At 41.9% G+C, this 20,188-nt stretch overlaps 1 protein-coding gene across 1 annotated transcript in view; it reads right to left on the bottom strand.

The window, feature by feature from the left end:
* Positions 1-20,188, bottom strand: part of Ush2a (usherin) — a 669,744-nt gene that overhangs the window by 476,909 nt on the left and 172,647 nt on the right. The window contains 1 exon segment of the mRNA XM_041635252.1: positions 4,581-4,802. Coding sequence (XP_041491186.1) covers positions 4,581-4,802 — 222 coding nt within the window.

Below are 20,188 nucleotides of genomic sequence, written 5' to 3'. Positions count from 1 at the left end.
TATTACGAGCATGGTTACACAACCTACCATTAATGGGTAGGGGCAGATATCTGGAATTTCCCCCAGATAAACCTATGATGATTACATCACCATCTACTTGTCTCTGTATTTAAACTTCATTTCCCTTCATGTTTTGAGAAACATTTTAGTGAGTGTTTCAGATTTGATAAGAAGAATTAAAATAAGAACCATTTTGGTTTGTCTTGACATCAAGAGACTGTAGCAGATACATCATATTAGGGGTCCCTGGGATTTTTCTCATTAGATTGGAAATCAGACATAACAACTGTATAAGTATAGATGAGTATGAGTTGGGTTCCCTGCCCCACCCAGCAGTCCAGCTTTTTGTAGCTCCATGGAACTAATTGCCAAGCAGGAAAACTTGCCATCAAATGTCCTTGGAAACATGATAAATATATAAACAAACAAGTAAAAAAAAAACAAACTAAAACAAAGAAACAAACAAATGAAACAAAACAATGAAAAACCAAAAGATAAAACCCAAAAATTCTTGAAGAACTTAGTTCATTATGAACAAAGTAACCAAAAAGTAAATCCAAACTGTGTATCAGGTTGGCTCAGAACTCCAGGTGATGGTCATGTTACCTCAGTTGACTATTCTTCACACTGTATGAATATATGTCATTTGTGATTAGTTTAATAAAGAAGCTGACTGGCCAATAGCTGGGCAGGACAAGGTTAGGTGGAAGAGTCAAACTGAGAATCCTGGTGATACAAAGGGTGGAGTCAGGAGTGGTGAGCAGACACAGAGAAAAGCAATATGGGCATGCTAAATTGAGAAAAGGTGCCAAACCACATGGCAAAGCATGGATAAGAAATATGGGTTAATTGAAAAAGTAAGAGTTAGCTAGTAACAAGGCTGAGCTATTGGCCAAGTGTTTGAAATTAATATAAGCCTCAGTGGGTTTATTTGGGAGCTGCTGGAACAGAAACTTCTGCCAACACACCTGTTTCCCAGGATCACTACTCTTTTTCTCATTTCCTAATTTTGAAGGAGGAGCCTTTAGCAATTCCCTTTTATAGTGAGTCCAAACCTGAGACCTTAGTTCAGAATCAGTTCAGTACCTGATTCTACCTTGACCTCGCAGACTTGGTACCTTAGGCAAGCCACTTGCACAATTCTGTGTCCTCATGCCTTTCGAGGGTGGAGCACCACGGGCAGGACTGAAAGAAAACCCAAATAACACTGCTTTCACTTAGCCCTGGTAGGACTGGTTGAAAGATCTGAGCAACACTGGTTACACTCAGTGCTCTGCTTAGCGAAGGTGAATGTTTAAAGAAAGCTGGGAAGTTTGTTTAGAGGGACTGGGGAGACATCTGGGTCAAGACAGTGCTTGCCTTGCAAGCATAAGGACTTCAGTTTGAAATACACACTTCACAAGTTAAAACAAAACAAAAAAAGCACTAGGCAGGATGGCACACACTTGTAACTCCTGTGCTGGTGAGGCAGAGACAGGATCTGGGGGACTCCCCGGCCAGCCTGTCCAGTCTATTTGGTAAATCCAAGGTTAGTGGATACCCTGTCTCAAAGAGAAGCTGGATGGTGCCTGGTGATTAATAGTCCCGGTTGTCCTCTGACATATACACCATGCACCACACACACACACACACACACACACACACACACACACACACACAAGCGTTCCTGCATATACATACAAAAGTAGTTTTGAAAATCTGTTCTAACTCACTAATTGGATAAATGCATAAATGTAGACAAATGATCCATCTTAATAAAAATAATAGAATAATTTAACCAAACCTGGCAGTTAAGCCAAAGGATCAAGCCAATTATGAAGGTTGTTTTAAGAATTAAAGGAAGGAGTGCAGAAAGAACTCTCTGACTGTCCTTGCAGGTGCCTGGAGTTGAATTCCCAGCACCAGATTGGGTTGGGGATCACAACTGCCTATATATAACTCCAGCTCCAGGGATTCCATGCTCAGCCATGCATGTGCACATACCACACTCACACACTCACACACACACACACACACACACACACACACACACACACACACATTTAAAGCACACATGTATATGTATACATATATCTATCTGTACATTTCTATCTACAAAGAGAGTTAAAAGAAATCATAAGTAATGTCAAGCTACCAGCACACAGTGAAAACCAGCCATGCCTCTATCTTTGCTCAGGAAAATCACCAATGCTCCAGGGAGCAGTTCCCCTGCAGACTAGGATGGGCGTCCCTAGTACATTCCCTGTTGCTGGAGGCTTGCCATAGACAGAAGGATCTGTTCAGTGAGGTCCATGTTTATGGTGTAAATTTTTAAAAGAGGAATTTGGAAATGTTCCCAGATGCTGCATCTGCCCCTGGCCCTTGCACCTCAGAGGATGAGGCCAGTGAGGGAGACAGCAAGGATGGCTGAATTTATTAGGAATGGATGGGCCACTCTATTTTTCAGCACAGCAACAGTAGGCGATCCCATAGGAAACCTGCCTGTTGGCTGGCCTGTCAGATGCGCTCACAGCAGCCAGCCCCAACCAAATAGGGACAGAATGCTGTTCCTGAAAGCCATGCATACCAAGCCTAGTGTTCAACTGCAGAGACAGCTTCTATTTCCTTTTGAGAAAGAGTCTACCAGCTGCGACTTCCTCTTCACCACCTCCAATGACTTTCTCTTGTTTCTCCGTCATAAAAGGCATTAACCAGAAATTCGGCAAGGCGGGGAACTTGAATTCAATTTTTAATTATGATGATTTTGATGTGTGGGGAGGATAGTTAAGCACACATTAATCTCAATATATCTCAGGTATCAGGTAATCATGATTTACGACAAGCATACACCAGCAGCCAGTCTCACCCACAAGCCAACTGTTTATTCTTTGAGGTGAAATCAAACCAGTGTCATTGGATTTTCTAGCTCAAATTCCATTTCATTGTCTTTATATACTAATACTTTTAAAATATGGTATTTTACCAAAATTTTCTCATAGATAAAACAAATATCTGAGTTTATGTAATAATATAATCCTTATACTTTGTATATTTATCTTATGTGTGTGTATGTGTATGTGTGTGTGTTTGTGTGTATGTGTTTGTGTGTGTGTGGTTTATGTGTGTGGGTATAGGCACTCATGACGTGATAAGCATGCGGATGTCATAGGAGAACTTTTGGAATGGGTCCTAGTCAGTCACCCACCTTGTTAGCGGAAGGGCCTCCATGTTGTTAATAGGTACACAGGCCAGGCCTGCTGGCCTAAGGCTTCTGGGTATTCTCTGGTCTCCAACTTCCATCATGCTATAGGAGCTGTGGTCTTAGAGTCACACATTACAAACTCTTGCTTTATCTTGAGTTCTAGGGATCTGAGCTCAAGTCCTCAAGTTTCATGGCAAATGTGTTACTCACGAGCCATTCTTTAAACCTCTTGGTATTTTTTAAAACAGAAATATAATGTCTGGGCATAAATCCTCTATCGTGATATTTATGTTTTAATAAATAAAGCTTGTCTGAAGATCAGAGGGTAAAACTAAGCCACTAGAGGGCAGGCAGTGGTGTCACACACCTTTAATCCCAGGATTTGGGAAACAGAGGCAGATGGATCTCTGTGAGTTCAAGGCTACCCGGGGCTATACAAGATCACTGCAGAAACAGATCCAGGTGATGAGAGCTCACAACTTTAGTCCCAGTATTATGGAGTCACACACCTTTAATCCCAGCACAAAAGGGGAGTATAGATGGGGATGAGACAGAGGCTCAGGGCTGTCTGCAGTCGCCCAGCCTTGGTAGAGTAAGATTTCTCTAGTGGCTTGCATGGTTTGCTTTCTGACCTTCAACTTGAACCCCAATATCTGTCTCTTGGTTTTTATTAATTGTGCTACAATCCTCCAGTTAAATATTTTCTTATCCAAGAGTTGTTTTGGTCATGGTGTCTCTTCACAGTGCTAGAACAGCGCACGAACTTACTCTTCACGTCTGCATTATTCACATTGATTTTCATGTTTCCAAATATTGCCTTCGCTGTTGTTTACATCAAGTCTGTCAACATTTTTAAACTTTGTGCCTGTGACGGGGAAAAACCTTCCAGGCTTCACCACAGTGCCCACCCGGCGAAGGTGGGTTTCCTGAGACTTGTCTCCCCCAATGCTTCCATTTGGGACTCATCTACAGACGTGGAAATAAAGTAACCCTCAGATAGCTGACGTCACTCTCTCCCCACTAAGGGTAAATGTTCCTTCTGAGTCTTTCCATGAGATTTGGTGCCCGTGTGTTCTCAGTGGTCACGAGGCATTTCCGAAACCCTTTCCTGAACAGGATGCAGCACCCTCTAACGCGTAACGATGGAGGCCGCTCCAGGACATGCTTTGATCCAATGAGCTCTCCCTTCTTTTCTTTCCTTTCTTGCCTCCTATCCGCCCCCTAACACAATCCTAAAGGGATGGACGTGTTGACACAATCAGGCTACCATAATAAAAATGGCTGAGTTCATTTTTCTATAAATAGACCCTATAAAAATTTTATTGTAAAGAGATATCAAAATAATAGACAACACCTTGGGGCGTAGCACTTCTCAAATAAAAGTGTCAAATACTCTTACCTATAAAATCTGGGTGAGCCATTCTGGGAAATCTGCAGTAACCATCTCCCAGGAAGCAGGTTCCCTCTGTCACCGTAGCCATGGGAACTGGGAGAGAGGGATCCCTCCTTTCTAGGGAGCATACATGAGGCAGACCATTGACTTCTGCAGGAGGAAGTCACCAGAGATGGACTGTGGTGCTGGTGATGCCTGTCCCCATAAGAGACCTCAGCTGAGCAGGAGCTGATGGCACAGAAGGACACAAAAGGACACTGAATGAAATAGGGAGACATACCCTTGCGTACATCACACTTAAAGTCAAACCAATTGCTGTCATAGGGGCCTACATAGTTCTATGAATGGAAGAGAGAAAACAGTTGAGTTCAAAGATGACTAAACAAAATTTAAATGACTAACCAATTCCTAACAGAACATACACCACACATGGAGGAAGATTATTTCTTGGAAATAATTTCTTTTTCTTTTCTTTTCTTCTTTTTTTTTTACTGAAATAACAAATATTGTAGCCACTATAGGTCCCCTGAGCCCTTGTTTATATGCCTGTTGACTTCTAAGACTCCTTCGCTGACTCCTTCTCTGGATATCTCTGACCCCTCTGAACTGTACCCAGCCTATGACCCGCACTGCGAACAGTTGCACAGCCTCCTGTCCTGTCCTGCACTGAGCTAGTACTGAACTGATGGCAGAAACAGTGGATATGGGCAAGGGGAATGAGAGGGAGGGGTGGCCCTGCCAGAACAGGATATGGGCGACTTGATCCCAGTATGTCCTCCCAAAATAATTACTAATATAGGATTAACGACTTTAGAGGGATCAGGTTTACTTCATCTTATTATTTTTATTCTTACCATATTGGAGTTTGAATCTAGACAGCCTCACGCTCTGCCTCTCAGCTAAATGCCCCATCTATAAAGCATAGACAAGTGGTTTTAAATTTTTCACCATTTATTTATTGTATGGTATGTGTATATGTACACATTTGCCCATGAGCTTATTATCATGACATGAATACAGAAGGAAGCCAGAGGGCAACTTGAGTGAATCATTTCTCTTCTTTTAATATATGGGCCTGAGGACTGAACTCAGGGTGCAAAGCTTATGCCAAGTTGAGTTTACCCACTAATCAGATTTTATTCACAGTCAAATTTAGAGGAAGGCATGGACTTTACCCACATACCTCATGTCATGCCCTACACAAACATGGCCATTTCCCTCATGTCTGCTTCTCAAGAGTGGTTGTCAGAATAGATGAGCCTGTTCTAAGGTGTCCCATCATCCAAAGTCCAGTGTTGTCCATGGGGTTCACTGCTGCATAGGCTGTGGCTTTGGGAAAATGTATATTAACACATACCTATCATTATACTTTCAATAACATATATGTGCGTGTGTGTGCGTGTGCGTGTATATGTGTTGAGACAGGGTTTTTCTATGTAGTCCAGGCTGACCTTGAAACTGACCTCTACCACAGGCCACTAAGTCCCGGGAAGCACCATGGCCAGCAACATGCAGGGTATTTTCACTTTGGTCAGAAGTCTCTGTTGGCCATTTATCTGCACCCTCAACTCCTTACAAGTACTGTTCTCTTTATAATCACCATAGCTTTTTGCCTTCCCTACAGTATTTGATCAATAAAGTGTACATTAATTTCAGGTTGCTTTCTTCTCCTTAGTAACATTAAAATTTCATCCATTGTGTTTCAGCTTCAGCACTATGTAATATTCCATTCTCTGTATGTATATTTTTGTTTTTCCATCCATCTGCTGAAGCATGTCATGATCAACTGCTTTTTTCCAGTTAACAATAATATTAATACAAGTGTGCATGCATGCAGGGGTTACTGTATTATTGTCATTTCTCCACTCCACAGGGAAATTCCAAGGGGCCAGAAGCAATGGACCATATGCTAATCACATGTTAGTCTCTTCCAAACTGTTGTCCCATTATGTATCCGTGCCACCAATGCAGGGCAGGTCTTGGATATTTTAATGCATGTGAAATGGTATCAATGTATATTTCCTGCCTGGGATACAGTGGGGACCATCTTTGTGTCCTTAACCACTCTCCCTCTGTATCCTGTTGTAAGACAGTCATTTTTGTATGCAATTTCCTGATTTTTATCCTAGGCTTAGAACTGACAGAAATGAAGGCAAACAGGTAAGCAAACTCCACCCTGAAGGCCAATCAGAATATCCCATGTACAGTACCTGATCAACAAGAGTTCCAGTACATTGGGTCCTAGGTCTCACAGTAGCTGGAATCACAGCTAGGCCTAAGGTGACCATGCCACCACCTTGGCCTCAGACATGTCTCAGTAATTGCTCAGTGACCACTGCTGAGGGATAGGATCTGGGACACTCAGATCCTGGATAGTGACACCTCCTGGGAGTTGCTAAGAGATTCTACTAGTAAAACTTTCCATGTAACCCTATCAAAGGAAAATCTAAATAACTGCTGAGCTATTGAAAACAAAAGCTAATGTTCAAGTATGATGTCTTTTTGTTTGTCTGAGAGAAGGTTTTCTATGTCGCTCTTCCTGGCCTGGAGTTCACTATGTAGACCAAACTGGCCTGGAGCTCAGAGCATTCCTCCTGCCTCTGCCTCCCCTGAGCACTGGAATTGAAGGAATGCACCATCAGTGATGGATAACCTGTTATAAGGAGGCCACTTGTTTCCTGGCTGCCCAGACTCCCAAAATAATCCCACAGAAACCATATCATTTGCAATTCTGTTTGGCCAATAGCTAACGTATGTTTCTGGCTAACTCTTATATCTTAATTTAACCCATCTTCATTAATCTGTGCATCACCACAAGGCCGTGGCCTACCAGCAAAGTTTTGGCATGACTGTCTCCATCAGTGGCTCCATGGCTTCTCTCTGACTCCGCCTTCTCTCTCCCAGCATTCAGTTTTGTTTTCCCCACCTACCTCTATTCTACTCTATCACGGGCTCAAGACCATTTCTTTATTAACCAATGGTGTTCACAGCATACAGAGGGGAATCTCACATCAATGGCCTCAACTTCAATGATGTAACTTTGCTTTAAACAGTTATTAGCAGGCTAACATTCCTACTTTAAGCATGCAGGCTAAATTTGAGGGATGAAGGTTAAAAAAAAAATGAGCACAACTATAGTCAAGGCTTTGATCAACACCCAAACTATGTTTGTGGACTTTTAAGTTATACTTGCATTAAAACAACCTTGTACAGAAAAAAAATACTTTTCTGTTTTAAGAAATAAGATGTGGTATGAGTCCAAGAGCTGAAATCCTTGAAGCAAGGCAGAAAATTCACCTTAAGAGCATAGAAATAAATATTACTAGGTGCCCAGAGATGCTGGCCAACTTTCTAAAGAGAAGCAGCCAAGCACAATTCTATTTTAACTTCAAGAAGGAGCAAAGAGTTCATTGACTTAAATAGAAAATTAACAACTGTATTCATCTTCTGCTGCAGAAATCTGTGTGATATTTTTATACATGTATGAATCTTATATGCATGGCTTCTTTTGGTACTCTCTGCCAAAATTTAGCTAAATTGGGTGTTCTCAGTTGTCATTCTGATAATCCAAAACAAAATAACAAAATAAACCACCCCGAACCTCCTGCACCCGCTCATGTTGGGAGCTAAGCCTCATTTGCATAATTTTCTGTGGCCACCATTGCTTTGTTACAGCTCAGGTGGGCAAGAAGGCTCTTCATGGGTTGAGTATTGAGCTCTTAAGTGCAAGGAAAAGAGAAATTAGCATGGTTTTCTTTATAATTTGACTTTGATGCATGCATGTGTTGCTCATGTGTGCATGTGTGTGTGCGTGTGTACATCAAAGGACAATCTCGGGTGTTATTCTCTCACTCCTTGAACACTGACAATTTCCTTGGAGGCAGAATGTTTCACAGTTCTGGGTTAGGGACAGATCCATTAGATTTGACTGGCTAGCCAGTCCACCCCAGGAATACTCCTGTCTCTGTCTCCCTGGTGCTGACATTACAAGTATATGCTTTAACACCCCACCTTTTCATGTGACTTCTGGGTACCAAAATCCTCTTCTCCCTTCATCAGCCTTCTTTACTTTACAGACAAGGAAAAGCTAGTTTGTGAGTCCTTCTGCTGTTACAGTTTCTGCATTCCACAGAGGGAGGAGTCTCCAGAATTGGGAGCACATGAATGTGACGTTTTTACTTTGAAAAATTCCATCTAGCCAACTCCCACTGATATTCAGAAGAACTCTCTCAAATGAGGATTATTTTTTTTTTGTCTCTATCCATTCCATTTAAACCAAAGACCTGAAGTTTGGATAATCTTTTACCTTTCAGCATTGGGAGAATGGTATCCTTTCCACAGCAACCTCTTTCCGAAGGCACATGCATTTGAGCCCCTTACAGTCCTGCCTGCCAAATGGGAGAAAAGGGTCAAATCATGGACCCTGACTTTCCACCTTGATAGTAAGAGCTGCAGCATTTCTTAATCAGAAACACAAACAACAACAATGACAACAAAAGTAAAAAGAATCGCATTGGCTCTGCAGTTACTTTTTCAATTCTTTCTAAAGGTGAGTGCTCCCTTTTGCTTTCAGTCTGGCAAACAGTTTACAGACAAGAAGGACACACTTATGTGGAGGGTTCACTCAAATCAGTGCCAGCTGTTCAAATGGTATCAAGTAAGACCTCAATTCACAGAAAATTGTTCCACCCAGCAGGTGGAATGTCTTGGTTAGTCTCCTCCTGAGCAGGAGTTGAACTAGGATTGATTGCCTATCCAGTGCTTAAAAAACCTAAGCTTCCAGCTGCTATGTTGTAGCTTCACACAGAAGAGTCAACCATGGCTTCTAGCAGGGTGAATATCCTACTGAGTCATTCTTTTCCAGTATCCTCTACAGCCAAGAGGGGGGATGGAGTGGGTATGCCAACCAAATAAACTAGACACACACACACTCGCTTAGATTAAGGAGAATTATTTGTCAGAGTGCCAACACAAAGGGATTATAGACACACAAATATGTTTTTTTTTAGACAGTTTGTCATCACAGCACAGGAAGCTAAGAGAAAACTTTGAGCAAAGAAAACAGCTTTAGGCTTCTCAAAACATTTTCATCTTAATTTCTTATGCTACAAATATTTCAGTAAAATCATTTCAGCTTCATCTTATTTGTGAGGTTTTTTTCCCTACAAACTGAGGAAGAATTTCCAGTGCAAAACATTAACACTCACTATCATTTCCATTCAAATGCATGCTCTAGTTCTTTGTTAAATTGTGTGTGTGTGTGTGTGTGTGTGTGTGCATGCGCGCACGCATGTGCGTGCATGCGTGTGCATATGTGGTGCTTTTCTTCATGTGTGATGACTAGGGTTGTTCATGTGCATCTGTGGATGCCTGAGGGGACATTGGTCCTGCTCTGGCATAATCTGCTGTACTCCCTTGAGTCAGACTCTTTCATTGACCCTGGATCTCACTACTTCTCTTCAGCTAGACTGGCTGCCCAAGAAGCCCTAGCAATTCTCTCATCTCCACCCCTCCTCAGCACTTAACACCAAACACAGCCTTATCTGGTTTCTGTAGTCTGAATTCAAGTCCTTGCACTTATGCGGTAAGCATTCATATCCACTGAGTCAACTCCTTAGTTCCTTAATAACTTCATATCTTATAAAGTGTTCTAAAATGCGCAGCTAATCCACAGCCTTTATGCAGCATTTGTTACCTTATTATCTGATTAATGGCACATCGTAATGAATAAATTTACACTTGCGAAATTTATGGAGTGTGGAGTCTTAACAGACTCACAGGTCTTTGGCATCAAATTTCTTCATTTGTTTTCAAAATCTTGCATATGAAGTCTGTGTGGTCAGCCATTCACTATGACCAGACACCGTCTACTTCCTGCTGTGAGGCCAGACATCCAGAAAAAAACAGAGCTTCCTTGGTTCAGTGTGCGTAGGTCTAACATAGGACATCCTTAGACACTTTGTCAAAAGAAAATTATTTTGACTTTTCCTCAGAAATCTAAAACCATGTCAGGAAATGTTACTTTGCAAACACTATTCAGCCTGGACATCTGCATGTCTGCTCTGAGACCAGGGCCCAAGATTGAACCCTGAGTCTGCAGATGCTCTGCTCAGCAACCAGTGAATGGAGAGGAAGGGGTCTTCATAGGAGCCTAGAGGTCACTCTGTTCATGTGAGATTTTCCCTGTATGGTGTGAATACGTTTTATTACCATTGGTTAATAAAGAAGCTGCTTTGGACTATGGCAGGGCAGAGTATAGCAAGGCAGGAAATCTAAGCAGAGATAGAGGAGGAAAGAAGGCAGAGTCAGGCAGACAATATGTAGCTGCTAAAGGAGAAAGACGCCAGAACCTTACTGGCAGGCCACAGTCTCATGGTGATACATACATGAATAGAAATGTGTTAATTTAAGATGTTAAGAGTTAGCTAAAATATACCCAAACCATTGGCCAAACAGTATGGTAATTAATCTAGTTTGTGCGTGATTATTTGGGTCGAGGCAGCTGGGAAACGAACGCACAGTCTCTGTTTATACCTTGTACTCTTATTGCCAACTATTTTCTGACTCTATAGAACAAAATATATTTTCCTATTTCCTTCCTGTTTCCTGGTTGTTACCATGTGAGGCTGTGCACTGTGTCTTAGCCCACCATTTGATCTCTCTTTTATTATGTCTTCATTGAGAGACATGGCTGAGTTTAGATTGACCAAGTCGTGATTCTCAATTAGAAAACTAGAAGGGGAGCCTGATATACAGGTCTCCTTAGACTTCAGAGGAGCTGAACACAGCCCTTCGCATTTCCTCTCAGCACTCAGTCGTCATTTCTTTATCCAGGATGTGGCATACAACATTATCTTTCTATGTGTGCCATGCCACAGAAAGGCTACAGAGCGCTACTTTCAGAGATCTCGATTGAACTTGGTTCCCAACATCGCTGTCACTGGCTTTCAGGTGATGGTAAATCAGTTGTCCATAACTAACACTACCCAGGTCTAGAGAGAAGAGGACACATTATTTCTGAACCAAGACACTGAGTAAGAAGGCGACAGTCACAAGCACCATTCCCTACAGTCCACCATTAATATAAGAGGCAGTGGCTCCGACTGTAATTATGGTATCCTTGCTCCGCAAACGTGAAGCCTTTATGGGGCTTGAGCAATTAGTTCCTTAAACGTATAGTAACACTTGCCTATCTGACAGCGCAGTATTGATTTTTTAATCATTTTCAAGTCTCCTCCAGCACAAATAAATGTACTATAGTTACAGTTAATGCACTGTGTACATGCATTAAACACGGGTGTGACACAATTTATTATTTTGTGATATATAGAATCCAAGTGGTCCGTCTCAGGAAGTGTCCTGGTGATCTCATATCAGTATGGGTGTTACCGTTGTCCTTGGTCCTCCGAATTCTTTAACTTCAAACAGCAAGAGACCTTTTCTTAATAAGATACTTAGGCCTTCTAAAAAAAAATAAGAGGGTGCTGCATATAAATCTTTTATATATGCCAGTGTGGGAGAAAGAAATTTAATAGCCTAGTGGAGAGGAGAGCTTGTGCTTTCCTAAAGGGGTCACTGTGGGACCAATGGAGCTTAGCTCTCTAGCATTTTTGCCTGTTCAATTTCTCTCCTCCAAGTTTTGTCTTACTTATTTTTGAGGGTGCACTTGTCAAAATATTTTGGAGGGACTTGAGCCTCTAATTCAGTCAAGTTTTCGAACCTTTAGTTGCTATTTTATCAATCAGCTGAAGATAGAGAGGGAACACTGCGATGATAGGGTTCTAGTTTAGAAAGGTGATTTCTGTGTGCCCTTTCTGCACGCCCCAAAGGCCAACAGGAAGCAGGATAAAAGTCACATATCCAAAAGCAGTCCTGGTCCTGAGGTCATTGCACATGTCACAAGCCAGCCCTTTCCTTGCTATCTGTGCCCTTAAAAGTGAAGTTGGTAAGTAAAAAGCAGTTAATTCTGTTTTGTTAGAAATAATATCATTTTAGTTTTAGCATCGAAGACAGATGCCAGCATTTCTCTCGGAACAGATGGCAATTCTGTCTAATAGTGCAGCTCTGTATTAGTAAGGTCTGCTGTGTATACAAACAGTAATAAACACTAGGTAAGGATCAAAATAAATTTTAATTGTTGACATTAAATCCTGGCAGCACAGACTAAGGCTGCAATATTCCCTTTTCAAGTCTGACACATTTACTAACGTGGCAGAAGCCTTTCTGAGAGCTGCCAGGACCCAGCTGCAATGGAAGGAGGGTTTTACACTCCCTGTTAGTCGTCACCCAGGATACCTGCCTCCTCACGAAGGACATGGCATTAGTTCTGTTACCTATGAAGATTATTTATAATGTTCTTAAAGAAGGTAACATTTAATGATGAAACAAAAGGGTGGTCCATGCAGCAGCTGCTCCATATCAGGGGCCCACAACTATTTTGTTTTACCCTGCTAAGTAAATAAGATCTCTCATCAAATCAGTTATGCTAGAATGCCAAGGTGGGCAGTCCTAACCTTCGCCCAAAGTGACACACCCTTCATCTTGTCTACCCACTCTGCATGGTTTTGAGGACAATATCAGCTTCTCCAGCCATGCTTGCCATGGGCTTGCTGGGGGTCAAATATGCCAGCAGCACAGATTCCTCTCTCAGAATGCCTCCAGCGACCCGGTATTACACACAGCGTCCCTTATTTCTTTTGGGAAGCTGCCATGTTTAAAAATAATCATAGCAAAAATTAAAAATAACACCCAGGTCGGTTTGGCTTTTAGATGCCTGCTCAATAACAAACATGCTTTGCAATCATATTTCTTTTAAAAAAAGATGTATTTTTTTAATGACGAAAAATATATTGCTCCCACCATATGGGACAAGCAACGACTCACCAACCGCTTTAAGATGCAGCATATTGAGCTGACCATATGTTCCAATGCTGTTGAATGGCTGAGTGATTCATGCCCGTCACATTCTAGTATATCAATTAAAGCTCCTTGAAGTCTGCATGATTTGTGCCTCTGTTATTAAACCCTGCTAATTCATCCCACTTACACATCTGTTATAAATCTCTAGGAGTGCTGCATGATTCATGGCAATCTGTGAGCATGCTACAGCAAATTCTTCTCCTTGTAATTAACAGTAAATTGTTTTACTGCCATGCAATGAATTTTTCAGTTATATCGCAAATGAACTCCTAAATGTGCGGGTTTTTTTTTTCCCTAAGAACTGACTTATATCATTAGGCAATTAAAAAGTATTGCTTTGAACCAAAAGCTTTTAATCAAGAGAAATACAACTTAAATATTGCTTAAGAGCCCTGGCAATTTGACATGGTGTTTGCAAGTGTAAAAATGGTCTCCATCGAGAGAGAAAACAAACAAACAAAGTCCTCTGCATGCCCGGCATCTCTGCCATGAGAGGTAGCCGAGCGGCCATGGTTGGCACATGGGAAGCCAAATTTCTGCACAGAGACTGTTTATCTTGGATGGGCCTTAAGTCATCTGTCACTCCCAAATTTCTCAGGCTGCTTTACACTTCTCTCATTGTAGGATGCCATCTTTACTCTTGAAATAAATAATTGGATAATTAGCCAAGTTGAATCATCAGAGGACTCCAGGGCTGTTCAAGTGTTCTTGTCAGAGGTGAAGCGAATTCATTTCAGCTCGGCAGAACTTCCAAGAGCCTTTGATTTCCCCCTCCCTCTCTTGGCAGCAGCTTCGGATTCATGAGTCCATACATCAAGTCAGTAGTTTTAACAACAAATGGAATTAAATTCAAAGAAGGGAAACTAATTGAAGGACAGCGACAAAAGTGCCGGGTGATGTGCTTTTTAATACGGCCTGCCACATTTGCATGATAATTTTTCCTTTTTAGCGCGGAGCAGAAAGTGACTAGCTTAATGAGGGATTATTCAAGACAGGAAGGAACAAAATGCATTCATAACTAGGAACAAAGATGGCATTATGAGACGGAAACCAGCAACCTCGGAGAAGGAACTGGATGATTGCCTTACGCACTATGAATAAAAAGGTAGAAAAATATTTATATTAGTATTCACTAATGACTATATAGACAAGATTGTTGTAATTAAAATTATAAATTAACATATTAAGAGTGCTTGTTTAATCACTCTGGGTCCTATTCACAATGAAAAGACTTATGTCCCTGCATGCAAACAAGGTGGGTTTTCTACCCAGGAGAAAGGAGAGCTACATTATGCTCTGGTTTCAGAGGAAAACTTAATGGACCTGTGGTTACTTTCTTGATAGGAGATGGAAGCTTCTCAGCTTGTAGGCTGGAGCCAGTGACAGGAAAAAGAAACACCATGGTATTCCTTTAGAAATGGGTCTCCTAAAGGGAGATTTAAACCTGGTGAACTTGGAAAAAGACAGAAATTCACTAATTTCCTGATGAAAAGGGTAGCCTTTTGTAGATGTGTAATTTGGATTTGTAAAAGGTCCAGGATGGCCAGGAGCATTTCCTTAACTTTAATTTCAGCTTTCCTAAGTGCTCCATGGAGAACCCATCCATTCAGAATTCTGCAGGTACCAAACCAAATTTAATACAGTACTCAGGGTGAAGCACACCCATTCTATCATATGAACCAGAAGATATTTAAAATAAATCTTCTGGTCTCCAGCTTTTTCATGAAATTTCAGATAAAACTTCATATCTTTTTAAAAACATAGTGACTAAGATTTTAATGAGGAGATACCACTGTTGCGGCCCCACACTTCTGGATACCTACTTGGATTTATGACTTCCTATTACAAAGCCATTGATTGGCAGACCTCCATCCCTCCACTAAGATTTAGGAGTTAAATCTCCTGCAAGCCCCACAGCAAACTACCTCACTGTTTTTCAGAAATATCAGTGCAGGGAGGCTCGTGAAGCAGCTGGTTACCTTAAATTCCAGCACAGACTTCACTGCACAAAAGCCCTGACTTCGACATTGCTTATTTCCACACTGTCCAGTCCATGAGTCCTATTTAGCTGTTTAATCTTAGAGCACATATGAGGGAAGAAACATAAGCACCTACTAGAAAAAAGAGGCATGAAGGCTACAGAGCCAGCAGCTGCTGAACTGGGCTTACAGGCCTCTAAAAGCTCATTTTTCTTCTCACTGCTTTGAATATACCTGCAAATGGTGCACTTCACACCAATCCAGACTTAACAACGAATCTCTCTCACCATCAGCATGTAAATTCCTCTTATTGGCTAATGAAGAGTCACCTGCTGATGGCCAAGACTAAGTTCTCCTTTGTATTCCCAAAAGCCTCTGAAATAATTTCTCCAGCAGAGTAGAAATGATTTCCAACAGGAACAGAAGCTAACATCATGGTTTATGTAGAAACCAGGTAAACCGAAGTGTTCGTCAAAACGTCAAAGAATCACCTTTAAATTTTCTACAGCCTTCTCCCGTTGCAGCTCAGTCCTTCACACCCAGCTTCATCTCCCAGTGACAGTGACCTCACCTCTCATTTTCTTTGGCTGGTCCCTTCCCTTCAATACTTCCCAGCATGCATGCACTCGTTCAGGTACCCTCCTTTACTCACATCACTGTATCCTCTCCATCTTACCGCCCGTATTCACCATAGTCGCCATCTCTACAGATGATTATAAGAGCAGCAACATTTTAACCAGCAGATTTGTATGCTCTGGTGCTAGCCGCTTATTGCTGCCATGGACATGTTCCTACCAAATGATCAAGCATAAACGCATGGGTTTGTTTTTCCCATATGTTCATCTTTCCCATTTTATTTAACAGAAACACTATGGTCTACACAAATGTTTACTGCCGTCAACTTCTTCCTCTCCTGAACCTGTGGTTAGTCTCCCAGTGAAACTATGCATTTCAACCGTCAATCTTCACTTCTACTCATGGGACATGGTTCCCACTGAGAAGGACTGAGAAGCTATGCACGTTCCCTCTGAATGTATGGCCAGAGAGGTCTTCATAAACCATAGATTTCACCACAATATCTAGAACTGTAGGGATAAGTCCCGCCCCTTAGGGGGCGTGTTCGCCCGCCTCGGGCTAATGTTTACCTATAAATCTGGCGAGCATGCTCGCAGCACTGGCTTCTGCTTTCCTGGTCTCTGCTGGAACGGTGGTTCTGTAAGTCTATTTCTCCATTAAAGCTATATATATATATTTACAATCTGTCTGCATTCGTTTACGCCGTTACATAGAACAGTGCCAGTGTTCTAACATGGGGGACTAGTGCATTTCATATGCTCAGGAAATAGATACAAACGTCTTTTTCAATCAACCAAATTCATCTACAACAGTATCCAGTGGAGTAACTTCCTAATCTCCCAACTCACAGCCATTCTTCCTCCCCTCTGTTTCTACAGCCTTCTTTTCAGCTAAGAGTCCCGGCACATACCCTCATGTCAATTAGTCTCTTAGATGTTAACTCCTTCATCCAAACACTGTGTACATTGTCTTTTGAATTCCCACAGACTTTACATAGTGAGTATCTATTGAGTGTTTTTTTCCCCTTTGGTTTTTCAAGACAGGTTTTTTTTGTGTGTGTGTGTAGCCCTGGCTGTCCTGGAACTCACTCTGATGTAGGCTAGCATCGAACTCACAGAGATCTGCCTCCCTCTGCCTCCTGAGTGCTGAGATTAAAGGTGTGTGTCGCCACTGCCCAGGTAATAGTTGTTTTCTAATTGGAGAATTTACAAGATAGTGTATTAATGGTATGCTTGTGCACATTGGCGACTTCAAACTACAACAACAAATTCAAAATATGTAATCTGGACACAATTTTTTATTTTATTTTGCTTTCATTTTAATTTTTTATTCTATTGTATGTGTGTGGGCGCTTTGCCTGCATATACGTCTGTACACCACTGGTATGTCTATTGCTCTTGGAAGCTAGATTAGGACATGGATCCTCTGGAGGTGAAGTTACAGGTCGTTGTGAGCTGCCATGTGGATGCTGAGAACTGAATCAGGGTCTTCTGAAAGAGCAGCAAGTGCTCTTAATCACTGAGCATCTATCCAGCCTACTACATTTTAGAAGTGCATCATAATTCTGAATGATAAACTTCTCAGAAAGGAAGAAATTACTATAGACTTTAAGATGTTCTGGTTTGTTCTCACAAGGAACCTGGTTTTAAGGCTTTCCCCTGTTTGGTAAATGCTATATAATACTAAGAGCCTGAAGATGTGTGCAGCACAGCTCTGGACTCTGGTGACACTGTAAATCCTCTCAGCAGGACATGGTGTGTGTTCACATTGGCTAACAAACATGTTTCATGAGAGGGCAATTTCAAATAAGAAGAAAATTTTATGGGCACTTTGCTGTGAAGAGTATTTCTTTGCACATTTTATACACATTGTCTTCTGAATTATAGAAATACCACACAAAATACGTTATCCGTAGTTATGAACTGAAAAGCTCAGTAATAGAGATAACATAAATCACTAAGGGGCTCACAGCTGGTGCTCTAATTTGAACAAGAAAAGCTCCCCACAGGCGCATTTGCCCAAGTCTCAGGCTCCTGCTGGTGAGTGCTGTCTTAGAAGATTCTGGAAGCTTAAGGAGGTGGGGCCAAGTAAGAGGCGGTAGATCCCAGGGAGTGTACCTTCCAGGTAACACCTGTTTCTTGCTCCTTCCCCACATTTGCTTCCTGTCTACCATGATGTGAAGAGACAGCATCTCCCACTGCTACCATGATCCTTCCTAGTCCACGGGACCAAGGAAGTATGGACTCAACCCACGGACACTGAGACAAAATCATTTTTCTGGCTTTTAGTCATTATATCAGATGTTGATCACTGCTGTGCAAAAATAGCAAACATAGCTCTTAAATAGCCAAGTCTAACTCCAACTCATGCATTCTGGTTCATTTTGTTTTTCATTTAAGTACATTTACAAACTAGAAATGGTAACTAAGAAGAAATTAATGTGCCTCATCCCACAAAATGTGTATGAATAAATTGTTATTTTTACTTGGGAAGCTGAGGCAGGAGGATTGTGAGATGGAGTTTAGTCCCAAATAAATACTGAGATCTTATCTAGAAAAAAAGAACAATAAAATAAAACAAAACAAAGCACAAAAAAACTATTTATCACCCACATCTGAAATCTATGTAGTTTTTTTTAAAGATTATGAGATAGTTCCAGGTTCTCTTTTTTGATGATTAAAAAAAGAAAGGTAGAGAGGCTCAGGCTCAGTGGCACACACCTTTAATGCCAGGACTCAGGGGGCAGAGGTAGGCAAATTCTTGAGCTCGAGGTCAGCCTGGACTACACAGTGAGTTCTAGCACAGCCTATGTAGAGAGACCTTGTCTCAAAAAAAAAACAAAACAAAACCCAGAGGGGAAAAAGTGGAGAGATGGAAAAAATAGAGAAACACAAAATAATAGTTTTAATTTGCACTTTCTTTATGCTTAAGTACATGGGAAAATGAAACGCAGCATGTGCCTGCATTTCCTGCAGAGGCAGGAAGAAGGTCACAAATTTGAGGTTAGTCTGATATATGTCTCAGCAAAGTCAGAATCTCAAAGAAGCCAAGGAAAAAAAGAAGGAGGAGGAGGAGGAGGAGGAGGAGGAGGAGGAGGAGGAGGAGGAGGAGGAGGAAGAGGAGGAGGAGGAGGAGAAGGAGGAGGAGGAGGATGCTAAATACTTCTTCAACTATGTGTTGGCTGTTTGGAGGCTCCAGTTACCTTGTGACCATCACTCCTGTGCCAGGGGCCTGAGGCTTCCTCACTAGTGACTGAAAAGAAGCTGCAGAGAGCACTTTGGGTGGCTTCCTCTATATCTTGGGGACTCACAGCTTCAACCACAAGACAGGACCATTGGGGATGTTATCAATGATGCCATGAGGGGCAGCTCCTTCCTGCACTCCAGTCTCCAGGGTCTATCTAGTCCCTAAGAACAGGCATGTCTCACTCCAGTTTACAAGACAGGACCTCATTATCAATGATGCCACAAGGGGTAACTTCTTCCTGCACCCCAGTTGCCAGGGTCTATCTAGTCCCCAGGAACAGGCAAGTCTCGCTCCAGTTTCTTTCATTTGCTGTGTCTACAGGTACATGGGCTGACACAGGTAGAAAGCAAGCCTGCTCAGCACTAGACCCTTCCAGTTGTGGCAGGCACTAGAGCACGGAGAAGGCCAGACTTTTGCTGATGTAGTGTTATTAGCGGTATAATGGACAATGATGTCACGAGGCAGACAAGTTCTACTAACAACAGCATCCCAAAGAAGAATGCTGAATAGAAGCTTGAGGTAGATATTTCCCACTGTGGAGGTCCTAGAGAGTGGGGTGTCCCGCCTTGTGGCTGCTCACTCACCTCTTAAGTCCCCTAAAGGTAAATATTTCAGTCCACTTAAGAACTCCCCTTTTCAGGCCTTGGGAGACAGCTCAGCACTTAAGGTGCTGGCCACCAAAACTGAATGACTGAGTTCAATCTCTAGGATCCTCATGATAGAAAGAGAGTTGACACTTGCAAGTTGTCCTCTGACCTCCCGGCATGCACTGGGCATATGTATACACACACAAATACACAAGTATAAGTAAAAGAAAAGAACTAGAAATCAGCTTTATAAAAACAGGTCTAAGGATGCTGGTTTCTCTGAGACATGAACGCTTCCCAATGACTA

The sequence above is a fragment of the Microtus oregoni genome, unplaced genomic scaffold, assembly GCF_018167655.1.
Source record: "Microtus oregoni isolate MIOR12 unplaced genomic scaffold, Mior012 000047F_ref0000412, whole genome shotgun sequence".
In the NCBI taxonomy this organism is placed as follows: domain Eukaryota; kingdom Metazoa; phylum Chordata; class Mammalia; order Rodentia; family Cricetidae; genus Microtus; species Microtus oregoni.
Note: the sequence above shows the minus strand (reverse complement) of the source record. Positions and strands in the feature narration are given on the sequence as shown.